Source organism: Vanellus vanellus, assembly GCF_965231255.1.
Source record: "Vanellus vanellus genome assembly, chromosome: 23".
Taxonomy (NCBI): domain Eukaryota; kingdom Metazoa; phylum Chordata; class Aves; order Charadriiformes; family Charadriidae; genus Vanellus; species Vanellus vanellus.
Window position 1 is genome coordinate 3,888,877 of NC_138928.1, and position 14,501 is coordinate 3,903,377.

The window sequence follows — 14,501 nt, forward strand, 5'->3', positions numbered from 1 at the left end:
CAGAGCCTTAAACATGGAATTATTCTAAATACGCATCAGTGTATTAGCAGGATTTGAAGCCATATCATTAAAGGAGGGACAAATTTTGCTTTAGAGGCTACCCTTTGCCAGGTATGCACTTAAGTGGGCTTCACTGTAAATGCAAGTTGTGTTTTCATCTTACTGATGCAGAGAGGTAACTTCCAATCAGAATTTCTGGCAAACAGGACACTATAAAACAGTGTCCACCATGGGGGGAGCATTGGGCTATGCTTATACAAAGATGCCTGCAGTAGACAAATATAAACCAAACAGCATAAAAAATGCTATACGCTATCGCTTCCAAATAAAAGCTAAATATTACAGAAACCTCACAGTGTTGGAAAAAGCAAGTTTATTTACTTTGAAGTATAATTCATTCCTTCCCTATCAGGGCAATCATTTTTCTGACTGCAGTATCTCCACATCTCAGCACAACGAGGCTAACGTCACATGGAGAGGCCACTAGTGTCGAAAGACGTCACCAGCAAATGCTACAAAATCTGCTCGGGCAATCAGACTCGGCAGCGGCTACAGGTACAATCCCAGCTCCCCACTCCCCTCTGCAACCCACTCGATTCATGTGACAAATATATTACTACCTGAATTCAAATATTGATGCAAAACACTCAGTCAAAAGATGAGCATTCATAGCGACGAGTCTCAGCTCACTGCAGTGACAACTAATGCTGCGTTATGGTTTGCTTTTCTATCAAATTTTTATATAAACAGGCCAGCATGGCTAAGGGATTCAGAAAGAGAACGCACCATTGGTAGTCACAGTAAACCATTACTGTTGTTTAGAAGAATATAATCCTCTTAAAGGGTGGATAGGCCTGGGAGGACAGATGCATGGGAAAAATACCAGTCTTCCCTTCCACCTCTTCGAGTAAAAAGGCAATGTTAAGCACTATTTTTCCTTTAATTTTCTTTTTGAGACACAGTCTTCACAGAGCGTATGTTTTGCTCCAGAAAATAATTCATCATGTATCTGATAATCACAAGCACTTGATTTTGATCCCTTCAGGAACATCAACTTCTACCTGTGCTGAACCCAACTCGGCTTCCCCTGTGATCAGCACAGTCGCGTTTACTTTTATAGGATCTCAGTTTGGCCTATTGCATTTTTATTAATTTTATTTACTGGTAGCACAAAAAATCTCCTACCTAGTAAATACATAGATATACAGACATTCATAAGAAATCCTTCCAGACCCCGCTACATTTAGAGAACCAAAACTGAAACTTTTTAATCAGCTCCCATAGGACTGTTTCAAACCGTCCCGTCTCAAAAAAAAAAAATAAAGCATATGATCTCAAAATTCTACTTAATTGTCAAAAAGACAGTTTTGTAGGTTCAAAAAGCAGCATGTTGCTCAGACACACAAGAACTGGGAAACTTTAAGGACAGAGGAGACCTAGCGCGACACTGTGCTCTGACAAAATCAAAGTTTCTTGTTTGCTGTGCTCATCTCTGCAGCGACTGACAGCAGCCAAAGTAAGAGAGACCAATTTGCCCATAGGACAGGAGATTAAATGTTGCAGTGGGAAGAGAGGAATGGGAAACTTACCTCTTCACCCCCTCCAACAACAACGTAGGCTTGTCAGTGTGTGTCTGGTGGGTAAATGCTGACAAGAATAAAAGAAGAGGGAGGAAGAGAAACACACTTTCAGAACTTCTCTGCCTGAAAAGGGAACCAGTATTTTGGAGAACCTCGTATTTTAGATTACTCCATCTTTAACCGCTTTATAAAAAATAACAAACCATCAAGACTGAAAAACATCATGTCTCTCTGCAGTTACATATTCAGATTTGATCAAAACATGAAATGTGAACAGCCAAACCCCAAATTATAAAAACATCTGAGGTGCAACTGTAGGCTGAGAAGTGACTATTAAAGTCAACTAAGGCCCTATGTTTCTCAGAGAATTCTAAAAGCAACATGATTATAGATACAGACATTTTTGTAGCCTTTCAAACGCAACATGGAATTTGAGATTTAACGACATTCCTTCCCTTTATGTCCCAGCAGAAAGAAAGACTTCACAGGCTGAATTCTGCGCATGACACCTGTGCAACCTCACTGCCTTCGGTTAGTCTGGGCCTCGCGTGACCACCGCAATTAATGAATATTGCCAGTACAGAAGCAGTAACAGAAGCTCGCTGTGTCTCCCGCTGTTGTGGTATTACCACCACCCTGCTCCCCTGAGGAAAACAAGCCACACTTGTAAAAGTGCTAGTTTGCCAGTGTAAGATGCCTCCACGCGTCCCACTTCTGCTGTCACAGCTGTGCAAGCCAGGGCTCAGACTTCCTTCTAATCCTGATGACAAAGTTATGCCAGCAGAAGCCTGTAGTATAGGCTTTGTTTTTGCTGCCACTGTAAACAGATACGACACACAGGTACATTCCTGGTTTGTTACAGGGTTTTGTTTTTCAACATACTTTCTCCGGAGCAGAACTGTTTTAAAATCACATTCCCAGTGAATTTAGCTGCCAATTCAGTTCAGCCCAGAGAATAAAGCTTCAAGTGTGCACACAGCCTCAGTAACACTGAGAAAGAGAGCTGTTGACAAAGCTTGCCAGCCATGGGTTTGCCCTCAACTGATGGCAAAGAAATTGGTATCACGGAGATAGCTGAGGCCTGGGGGAATATTTCCTCTGGTAGAAGAACATTAAACATTTCTCTAGCAGGAATGGCTCTCAGGGCAGTCAACTCCATCTATCCAACAAGAGTTCAAATAAATACCTGGGTGACTGTGTGATTCAAACCTGGAAATCTGAATGGCAATTAAAGGGGAGGGTACTGTACCTGTTCCTTCTGGAGTTTTATCAGCATTACTAGGGACTGACGGTTTTTGAAGCCAGCTGAATGCTTCTATTTCCCGGTTGTGCTCATTTGTTATACGCCTTATACAATTCCTTTTTGATATGAGATGAATGATATACAGCATCAAACTTTCTCATTTTGTTTTGTGAGCATAATTTAACAACAAGATGCTTTAAAAACATGATTCTGACGACAATCTTACATGTCAGAATTCCACAGCTCGATACTCTTTTCCAGACCCTGGGCGGCAAACATCGTGATCTGATCCCCTTCCTGCAGTGAGCCTTTTTTCCTACAAAGAGGAAAGATGTGAACGCCAATGGTTTTAAAAAAAAAACTGAGACTGTTGACTGAGTTACAGAGCTCCCCATCATGGGAATGTCAGTCTTCTGTCCTTATCGCTATTTTTGGACGGCACCTGAGCTTGGAGTTGTTCTTCTGAGATTCTTGCTTTTTCCTGCACTGTTCTTTGAGTGTAAAAAAGAATGTAGGCCTGGGTTTTGCACACCTCCTCCACGCTACATACATTCAATTTGGAGTCATTGCAGTGGACCCAAAAACCTAGGAATCAAAGTGAGAAAGAGGACATTAGTACGGGAGGCATCATTCTGTCTGAATGCATTTTGGAGCTGTTCATAGGAAACATCCACAGAGAAAAAGGGCGATGTAGGAGAAAAGGCACCTCTAGCTTTTCCCCTACACATGCGTTGGAAAAGAATTTCTAATCTGGAAAACATTTTGATCCTTTCTGTGCTCTTAACAGAGTTTAGAAATACCAAATCATAATTTAACCAATTGTTTATTATAGCCCAAAGAATCAATTAGGAAAATAAAAAATCCCTGGAGACAGCCAATTTGTACCTCTTTCTCCACAAGTCAGAAGGCAGAGTCAATACTAATTCAGCTGCAGAAAGAGACTGCTGGAAATTCACAAAAACCCTGCGGATGTTATTCATGAATAGTTCCTGTCCAGTTTCAAAACACTTTCTGTTTATCTCATCATCCCAAGGATACTGAGAAAAGACACCCAGCTGGAGCAGCTCCACGGAGTTACATTGCATGAGAAAATGAAGCATTCATGCTGTTAACAGCAAGCAATAAAAGGCATCCCAAAGGGCCGCAAAGCAAAGAGCAGCAATCTGTGGCTTTATGAAAAAAAAAAGTAAGAAAAAAGGAAACATGCCACTAGCAATACATTCTGGGAAACAAGTACAAATTTCAGGAAACTTGATTCCAAACAACTTTGATCATAAAGCTTTACAATGCACTACGTCTATGGAAAAAAACACGAGTTTCTTGAATTTGTTTCCCCCGTAATAAGGCACACGCACCTCCCTCTGTGTTGTAGCAATATGCTGTGTAGTGTCCTGAGCCAAACCCTTTCCCGTGATGCATCACCACAGCGGAGAGGTCATAGACAAAGGTCTCTTTGTCAAGAGAGGAGAGAGAGTCCCTGCAGCAGTAAGGTTCCATGTTTAATACCTGGTCAAAGAGGACATGGACCCCAATCTTCTCCCGGTGATTACGTTCAGACCACCTGCAAACACAAGGGCATGAATCAAAGACTCAGGATCCTGCTTCTCAACAGTGGTACGGAGCTGTGGGGAGATGCACACAAAAGTAGGCACTGCTAAACAACTCTCAAGAGCTCTCCTTGCTAGGGTCAAACAGGCATCATATAATTTTTTCCTTCTATTTTCATTCTAACACCTTTTGTGTACAACCAATTCTGTCATTGATGCCCGTTTGTTATTTGTGTCATGGGTTAGGCTGGGCTGGCCACTAAACAAACATCAAACCAAGACGATTTATTAGGATGCTGTTGAGATTTGCAACAGCCAAACACAAAAAAAGTCAAACATCTACCATGACAGTCAAACAGCGTTTAATATACTCAGTTATATAAACATAAACACCACAAACCCCAAGTGTCTGTGCTACCATTTTAGAAAACTCTCATAATATTTTTAACTTTGGTCTGTTTTATTCAACAGGTAAATACGTAACGTTGGCATTTAACTGTCACAGGCTTTCAACAAAACTGTTGAGTACAATTCAAGGAAATCGGTATTAATATTTACAAAAGATTACATTGTGTGCATAGTAGAAAACACACTACAAACAAGCTACTGATTGTAATGCAAGTAGTACTCTGAGAGGGTATCACACACCTGGTTTGGGTAAAATGTTTATACGTATGAATTTACCAGAAAGCCAGAGAAGTTACAGGCCCACACTAATCACTTCTTTCCAAAAAGACAGAGGCAAGTCACTTGCCTAACACCACGTAGTGTCCCCCACTCACCTGAATCGTTTAAGGTGCAGTCGGAGGACCTGAGGTAGTCTGTAGATCATTAACTGCTTTTTAGCTTCACTCAGAACAAGAGGTTTAGGAGAAGACTTTCGCCGTTTGCCTACCAAAAAAAAAAAAATCATGGCAAAATTGTTAGGATGTAGTTAATTTTCAGAAGGGAAGAGAGCACGTTCTGAATTCTTTTTCTTCCAGTAACAGTATTCCAGCTCACATGCACTCAGGATGGACATGCCAGTAAACATTTCTTCAGAGAGCAGGAACTTCTCTAGGATCAAAACTCACATGTTTAAAAAATACTTAATGCTTAAACTTTTTCACTTTTGTGATGCTCATAACCACACAATCAGTTATCACCTTCAAGCTGCTCATGCTGACATTTTGCTCTGAGAAATACACCAGAAATATTAAGCCAGAGCTAGTGCCAAAGATATCCAGGGCTGTAGCGGTTCCAACAGGTGAACAGGCATACAAATAATATTATTTGAAATTGTATTCTGTTAAAATACTACTTTGATCTGCTTATTATACCACTGAAGCTTGTAGTAAGAAGCTTCACTAGCTCAAGAATATTAATACAGGTTGGCAGAAAATGCTTCCGGCAAGGTTCCACCTCTCGCAGGGGTTCTGCCTGCCCAAGAACGTAAAACAACTACTGAACCAAAACTGGACGAGAGGAAAAAAGGTTCCTGTTCCCAGTGATTACTCTTTCCAGGACACTGAACATACGACTATACCAGGAGGAAGACAGGTGGCTTTCAGAGCTTTCAATAAGAAATGTACCTGTTAATTAGATTTCTGCACCTCACTGCACCAGTTCAGAACAGATGGGTTGCTCCTCCTCCATCACGTCTGACAAGCGGTGCCCCCAATAGTTTTTGGCACCTAGATGCAGGCTAGTTGCCTTTCCCTGACTTTTTTTAGCTGGTTAGTGTTTCCTTAAGCCATTTAACTCTGAAGTAACTACTAAAATTCAGGCTTTCACAAAGAATCAAAGAAAACAAGAGTTAAGATGAAGCCGTAATCATCCATATCAACGCACTGTGAACATTATTTGTGAATCAGAATCTGTTCAAATTATATTTGGCTTTGTTTCAAGAACATCTAGTCAACGATTATTTCCTAACGCTTTGTGAAGATGTTTGGTAACAGACTTGCAAGCTGATAGAGAACAGATCTCTACAAATATTTGCTACTTCAGCTGCTTAGTTGCAATGTAAGTCAAATTACTGGCATTTTCCTCCCAAGGGGATGAACATTTGCCATAAATACCTGCACAAAAAAAATTTCAAATCCAGCTTATCAGAGTAGCTGAGCTGCATGATTATACGCAAGGCTAAAATTATTTTCATGCATATAATGACCTTACACTCAGAGCTACTACAGGAAAGCAGAAGTCATCTTCTAGCTGAGCGCAGCAAAACACGTGCATTCATATAACGGGTAATGCATTAACCTGAGACTCCCAGAATAATGTCAGTTCGTTGCTTCTTGACAAAATGCCTACAGAGAGATGGAAACTCTAACCTGGCAGCAGACCTTGAGAACTTTGCATTTGTGATTTCTGGTTAAAGGATTCAATCAAGAACAAGCAGCATATAGATGACTTGTTATAAAAGCTTTCCTGCCATGCAGAGATGAGCAAGCCATAGGGGATAAGGTTCCTTTTTTTTTTTGTCTCTAAACAAAACCCACCCCACCCCTCTTCCCCAGAAAATTCTTGAAGTTGCCTTCTGCTCCCATGCAAGCGGAGAGCACAGTTCTGAACAGGGTAATATGAAACCCTTAGCAAATTGCGCTGCTGAACGGCAGAGATGAGAGAAAAATGACATATCAGATTCAAACTGGTGCCCAAAGGAGGAGAAGCCACCAACAGAAGGAACAAAACAGCACGAGCAGTGGGGAAACACACAGTTTTGCCATACATACAGGCCACAATACCTGTTTTCAGAAACACAAAACACGCATCAGAAACCTCTCACTCAGAAAAACAGACGGTGCTTCTAAAGGCAAAGATAGCAGCAGGATCTGACTTACTGTTGCACTGGTCACACGCATATATCCTCCCTTCCAGAGCTTCAGTCTCGGTGAACTTGGCCAACATTTCTGTCAGCATGCACTCTGTCTGGTTAACAGGGACGATGCCTTTCTCGATAGAGTGATAGCGCTCGGGGAATTCCAGGGAAAGATCCCAAAAGGGCTCAACAGTGTTGGATTTGTAGTTGCATGTTATGCAGGTGACCTGGGAATGAAATGTGTATACACAAATGAAGTTATAAACACGTACACCTCCAGACAGGCATTTACATTCACATCTAAAGAGCAAGTTTATGCCCAAAAGGCAGTGAAATTTCACAGACACAGAGATGATCTCTGAGTCAAGAGAAACGCTGTTTATTTCCAGTCTGAAAGCTAAGTCTATCTTGAACAAATAATTTAAACTACTTTTTCAATTGTCAAAAAATGGAGACGTTATTCACCTTTATGGGATTCACTTCCTCAGACAGACACCACTACAGGTATAACACCAATTCACAGTTGGGTAATAAGCACCTTGGATCTGTTTTCTACTACACAAAGTACACATTTGCATTTATCATGCAATCTTCCTTACATAGTTTCTCTACTTTCCTTGCATATTCCAAACTGTATAATTCTGCTAATGTTTCACCTGCTAACTATATAAAACTATTCCTGAATGGAGCATGGAAGGACAAATTTCAGATACACTTGTCTTCGTATGTCATCCCAGAGTGTTACAAATAAGAACAGCAGAAAAGTTTTCATTTAAATTCAGAGGTGGAAAGTGAGAACATGAGGAGGTAAAAAAAGAAAAAACAAACAGAAATCAGGTCTGGTCAGACTGTTACTGTGAGAACCATCCACCAAAAACCAACTTCCAACCTTGCAGCTTTATCCACTGAAGGCACCAGCGTGTGTAGAGAGATTTGAAATTAAATACAGTACATGTACACAAGAGTTACATAAGTAGAATAAATAGCTCAGCAAGTTATTTATAGTGTATCACAGTAGCAGATAAATTACACTGATCTGTGAAAGTCTTCACGCTGTTAACAGAGACCTGCCACTGAATCTAGAATACACACCATCTTCCAGAGTCAAGAGACAACCGAACAAAGGGCTTTTAGTTAAGAAGTCCACGCACTGCAGAGATGATTCAAATGAACCACGACTTCAAGCATACTTTCTTTGAAAAGCCAAAAGCTTTAACTTGAAAAATACACCTTTTAATCTTTAACGTGCATGTAAGTTCCTATGAATGGTAAGCTTAGTAAGATTGGCACTGAGAAGGACAATATAAATAGTAAAGAGAATGCACACATATAATACGCTTCGTGGTCTGATCTTGCAAACCCTCGAGTGTCAAGCTATGCACACATTTCATTTCTCCTGGCAAGCAAAGGTAGTTGAGGACTTTCAAAACACACTGGCCTCTCAGGGTCTGCCTTGTGGGAATAATATGTTTCAGACAAGGGAACAGCACAGCAGTAAGAGACCGAGCACCATGACAGGCACTTTCAGCTCCTACAGTAACATATGTTAAGCATGCTCAGTATCTGAAGATGACTTTCAAATGCCTGCAAAAAAAAAAATAAATATCACAGACAGCTTATTCTTTATGGCACAAGATGACTGCCCTCTCTGTCCTTCATCATATTCTTTCTAGTCACAGAAACAAACCCAGGAAGGAAGAAAACAAATTACAAAGACACTTTAAAAACACAGTAAAAACTTGTGCAGATTTCGTTCTGAAGTGGCAAAAGTCAAGTGAATTTACAATACTTGTGACAAGTACTGAAAAAGCTGACAACCTGCTCAGCAACCCAACAGATTTCTTTCTCAGGAGGCACTCCTAAGCAACTCCTCTTTACATATCTGGTGGCTCCTCAAGAAACAGAGCCTTTGCTCCTTGGTGTTGAACGGCTCCACCTGATTTCTGTGCAAAAGCAGGTGCATACCTGACTAAGCAACTGCCCATGAAAAATGGTGTTCACCACCTTCAGGACCTGCTTGGTGAGCTTCCTCTGTGAGAAAGGGATGAGGATCCTGCGCTTCGTTCCTTCCGACTCCAGCTCCTGCTGTACTTTATCCAACAACTCACAGAGAAATTCCTGAGCGTCCTGCTGATCGTAACCTCGAAACGCTGGGATCAGACTCCACACAGAGTGCAGCATGGCAAAGGGGGATACCAGCGCCCACTTGCCAGACCACATCACTCTGAAGAGGGTGTGCAATTCGTGACAGAGGGAGATGTGCTTTGAACTCGGTTCCTTGGGTTGTATTAGTTCTAAACTCCTGCTTATTGAGGAGCCACCATTTAAGCCAGCTGGCAAGCTCTGCATGCCATATGATCCCACTTTGTCAGTCTTCCCTGACTCATTAGCAGCAGATCCATTTGCCAATTTGCCAGGCATCCTAGACTTCCCATTCACAGTTTTGGCTAAGAGTTCTTCTGTTTCACAGAGATCAAGTGTCAAAAAACATTCTCTAAATTTCTGGAGGTGACTTAGCACTTGCAGAATAGAATTCATATAACATGTGTTTCCCAGGTTCCTTAGACCCGTTACCCCGGGAGTCATCAGAGGCTTACGCCGGATGGAATAAAACTGTTTGAATCTGCTGCTCTGCATCTGCCTTGAGGTAGGGGAAGCGGTCGCCACCTCCCTGAATTTCCTTGGAATCAAGTTCTCTCTGTGCACGTGAGACAACAGCCTTGCACTCTTACGTGGAGGAGTGTTTGCCAGCTCCTCCAGGAGCTGTCTCTTCATCTCCTGCCGCCGCTGCCTAGCTGCTTCCTTCTTTTTCTCCAACTCCTCCATTTGTTTCTTTTGTTTTAATTTTAGCTGGCCTCTAGAGCTCTTATCAAACCAGGTCCGCAGCGCCTTTGCAAGCAAGGACTGGCGCCTGTGCCAGAGAGCTGTAAGCATCTGAGATTGTCCCTGAGGGCTCCTTTGATGGCTGCACATGTCCTCTCCCAAAGCCATTGATCGCAATGTCCTGCCGCTTCTTGTTGACGGATCATGTTTTTGACTTTTAATTGCTGACAGAGAACTTCTCAGCAATTTCAAATCACCCTCTGGGTTATCATTCAAGACATAATCTTCACAAAGGTAACAAAAGACATACAGATCATTAACTTCCATTGCCAACGGATGCCTGGTTTCTTCAAAGTGTTTAAGTGCATGCTCCTCGATGTACCTCCCACAGGCTACGTGGGAGCACTTCAGACAAGCCCAGATCGATTCGGTTGTCTGGCAGTCCACGCAGTGCCACTTCTGGGGGTTGAGGATAGAATGGTCCTGGGCGAGTCGTAGCCGCCCAACATGTTTGCATCTATCCATGTCTTACAGAAGTCTTCGCTGCTTTGACCTTGAAAGGCAAAAAAAGAAAAGAAGGGATCTTAGAGCCACTATACATATTTAAAATTATCTCTTCTGTACCTATAAAAATAAAGGTGTCGCGTCTTGTCAATCCCAACTGCAGTTTTCCTTCAACTGACTACATCACTTCTGCACGCAGTTTTTTTTTTAAAAGCAGTTTTTACTACCAGCAAAAGATATTGGATTGACAAGGCCTACAGAATAAAACTGTCTATCTGTCTACTAAGGACAGCCCAGACAGCTGCCAGCATGCCTTACCCAACCTGAATGGCTCGCTTCCAAGGAGAAAAAGATTAATTCATTCCACACACACGTTTGATCTTTAGCTGCCCTCTTGAAATTGATACATACAAAATGAATTTGGAATTGGAATGCATGTCATCAGGAACTAGACTGAGGTTACCTACTTCTTGCAGAAACCACAAAAATATCAGATAATTGTCATAACCAGAGCATTTGCAAGTCTGCAGGCTTTACATTCTACCCTAGAATTCTCTGATTTCCCACAGCCTCCCAAATATTTCAATGTTTAAAAAAAAATTAGCAGGGAAAAAAAAAAAGTGTAACACCATGTTATAGTAAACCTAAAAGAACATCTGCATGTGTACATGTTTGCATGAGCACACATAAACAGAAAAAGCAACTGATTTACTAAATTACTATGTTGTAAGTGAAGAGAAATCAAAGCAGGGATACTAGAACTAGAAAGCGTGAAAAGCTTTCACTCTGTGTCCTTCATCCATATGTTTTATAGAAGATACTCAGCCGTACAAAGAGCACAACTAAAACACCGCGTGCCAGCACCGTGGTTTCTGTTGTACAGTCCCTCCAACTCTCTGATCCAAGTGAAAGAGATTGGGATGCAGAAACAGCCCCCAGACCCACTTGCTCCCTTGTGCTACTCACGGAGTCATGTTTACACATCTTTTCCTCCGCCACGCAGCATCCAGGGTGCAGAACATCCCCATTTCAGCCAAAGGAGTCTTGGCGGTTCTTCGAGAATTTAATTACTACTTAAGTCTTCATTGTAAGGCAGCACAGCTTCAAAGCCCTAGAGAGAGAATGTTCTTGTGATGCACATAAACAAACTAAGAACGCTGGCAGGGTTGCTTTTGAACACGATTAATCCTCTCAATGCAAGAGCTACTGCGGAGAACGCATTTATTACAGAGAACAGAATTATCTGGAAGTCAAAGCAGGAACACACCTAGGAACTCAAATACTTAGATGTTAAGAAACGTCACATGGAAGAGGCACTCTGGAATTTCATTTTTCTGCTTTCATTTTCTGATAATCTATAAATCTGCTGATCACATGTAGCCTCTTCATCACAAGTCTTTTGTAGTGGATGACCCAACATATGGCAGAGAAAAAAATCTGAGTAAAAAAAAAAAAAAAAAGGAGCAAAAACGTGCACCTCCTGTGATCACTTCAGTTTTGGCTGCTTCGACAACTTGGTGAAAGAAGGGGGGAGGAGATAGGGAAAAACAAAAAAAAAAATCTGTCCTGAATTAAATTTCATTTCTAGATGATTCTTCAAACAATAAAAACGAAGTAATGAATGGTTGTCAAGTGTGAACTGCAACAAAATAAGAACTACAGAGGAAAGAAAAATAAGAAAAACCTGCAATTTGCCAAAGGCAGAAAAGATTGTAAAAATGTATCTGTTGTAATAATCCAAGAAAAACTAAATTAACTTGCTTATGCATCTACGACTACAGTACTTGAATACAATACCAAGTAGTGATAGGAGGGACAGCTATAATAGGCACAAAGTGGTTACAGATGTCACAGAGAGTGTCAGGTCTGGCATACAGAATATTTAGTTAAAAAAATCATTTTACGAGGGGCAAAGTTTAACATAACGAAGGCCATGGCATGCTTTCCCAAAGCATTAGGATAGGTATTGAACAGTTGCCTCCATTGGTATGCAGAAAATCTATCTGACCCTGCTAAGAAAACATCTTTTTAGTGGCCCCCAAATTATGCAAATTTACTTTAATTACTATCTTTTCCCAGTGACATTGCTGCTAAAGATGGAATCTGTTAAAGAAAAATCAAAGCTCTTCTATTCTTCAACTCTTCTCAACTTCAGATTAAAGCACAAGTGGCCACTTCAGAATTCATCTCCACAGAGTGATTCTGCGGTGTCTAAATAACCGTTTTAGTTGTTTATTTAAAACAGTTCAAAAATCCGCTATACCTCTCCTTTGGGCTCCGTTCATTCACTCATGAATCCCAGGATCTGGAAAGGCACTTTTGGAAATCCTACACTAAACAAAGGACTGATTTGGTCTCCTCCTTCCAAGTTGGAAACATGCCTTCCCACCTTCCTCTCATCTTCCTCCCTGACCTTTTTTCCCCTCTTTCTTCTTTATTTTTCTGCTCAGGTCTTGATAGAAAATTGTGGAATAATCCTGTCTAGCCTTGGTGAGACCAAGTGGCATAGATTCCAGCTTGAAAGAGTATAGACACTATGGTAACATTGACAGCCTTCATTTACATAAAAGAATACTAATTATGTTGTATCATCAACATCTGTGATTCTGCTCACTGCCATATGCGACAGTGTTGGGAATTTAACCCTTGAGTCTCACCAGCATAGCTGAGATTTGTAGCGTGTAACAAAAAAATGGGCCTCATACATACAATTTTCTAGAGACTGATTAAACAGCCGCCAAACGCCGTCACTCACCAGCTCTGCAAGGTCTCAGGACACAATATTTTCAAAGAGCACTGAATTTATCCTCAATTTCCAAGGAAAAAGAAACAATGCTGATATGTTGCTAGTTTCAGCTGGGTAACAGGCTACAAGGAAATCAATCACACACCAGATACAGTGCATTAAAGAATCATGTTTAACAATGAAGTAGGCTGTCAGTATATAAATTACAAGCCTTTTGTCAACTGATTTTGCTTTTCCTGTGTGGGCCAGCAAGATTTCCTGTTTGAAAAAGGAAAGAGAATTTAACAACGCTGGTCAGTTAACAAAGCAGCTCTGTTACACCTTAATTCAGTAATTCTCAGCACAAAAGCATCTTTGATGCTGCATGCGATATTCCCCACCTGTTTCTCCTTAGGTATCTATGGATACTTCCCTTACAAATCTAAGCCCTAATACCATATACTGTCAGCTGCTCTGCAAGTTAGGAATAAACGCTGTTTATTTAACCCAAACCACTTACATGATATGTCTTTTTAAGTTCCTCAAATAAGATCCGCATTTTCTCAGTGTGGTTTTGGTGTCCAAGCTGCCTGCACAGCATCTGCACAGCTCACGACGGCGCAGGAGCAGCTTTCCCTGACATACAGCCCCGGCCATGCACCACGCTTCGGGATTTCCCCAGTTAAAGATGCCTGTTACTGAGTCATATTTTTGACCCCTTCCTTGAAAAAAAAATTAAAATTGGCTCTCTCGCATTGTGCAACACATACTTTAAAGGCAGCTGGCGTGTCTGTAGGTTCAGCCCTGCCATCCCACACGCAAACAGACTACTAAATAAGTAATCGAAAGATACATACAGGACTAAGAACAGAAATTGTTCCCCTCTTTTACATAGGTAAACAAATAGCTTGCCACAACATACTAGCAAGAACAAAAAGAACACGCTAACAGGAGAAATTATAAAGCTGTGATTAAAGGGAAACACAGAGATGAGTCAGAACTTGTAAACAGTCACACAAGGGGAAAAAACAAACCTTGCAAAGATTACAGACCTGGAGCTACTTAAGATATTGCAACAACTGAACACAAATTTCTGTGGTTGATGTGACAGCCTAGGACAAGCCACGAGCAACAAGAGAGTGTAATGATGGAGAATTAACACCTTACATTTTAAGGTCTTGGAAACAAACTGAACTCTTCTCTTGGCAATGATAATATATCAGGTTCAATTCTTGGTTTTACAATTTCTTTTCCAACAAGGTAGCTCTTATTTTAA

The 14,501-nt window shown here is 41.1% G+C and overlaps 1 protein-coding gene across 1 annotated transcript; it reads right to left on the reverse strand.

The window, feature by feature from the left end:
* Positions 1 to 3,097: 3,097 nt before the first annotated feature.
* On the reverse strand, positions 3,098 to 10,521 carry USP49 (ubiquitin specific peptidase 49; the record flags this gene model as incomplete). Its single annotated transcript, XM_082494552.1, has 5 exons — positions 3,098 to 3,408; positions 4,179 to 4,384; positions 5,153 to 5,261; positions 7,196 to 7,400; positions 9,139 to 10,521. 5 exons carry the CDS (start codon positions 10,519 to 10,521, stop codon positions 3,218 to 3,220), a joined length of 2,094 nt encoding a protein of 697 aa, XP_082350678.1. The 3' UTR covers positions 3,098 to 3,217.
* Between the last annotated feature and the right edge of the window lie 3,980 nt (positions 10,522 to 14,501).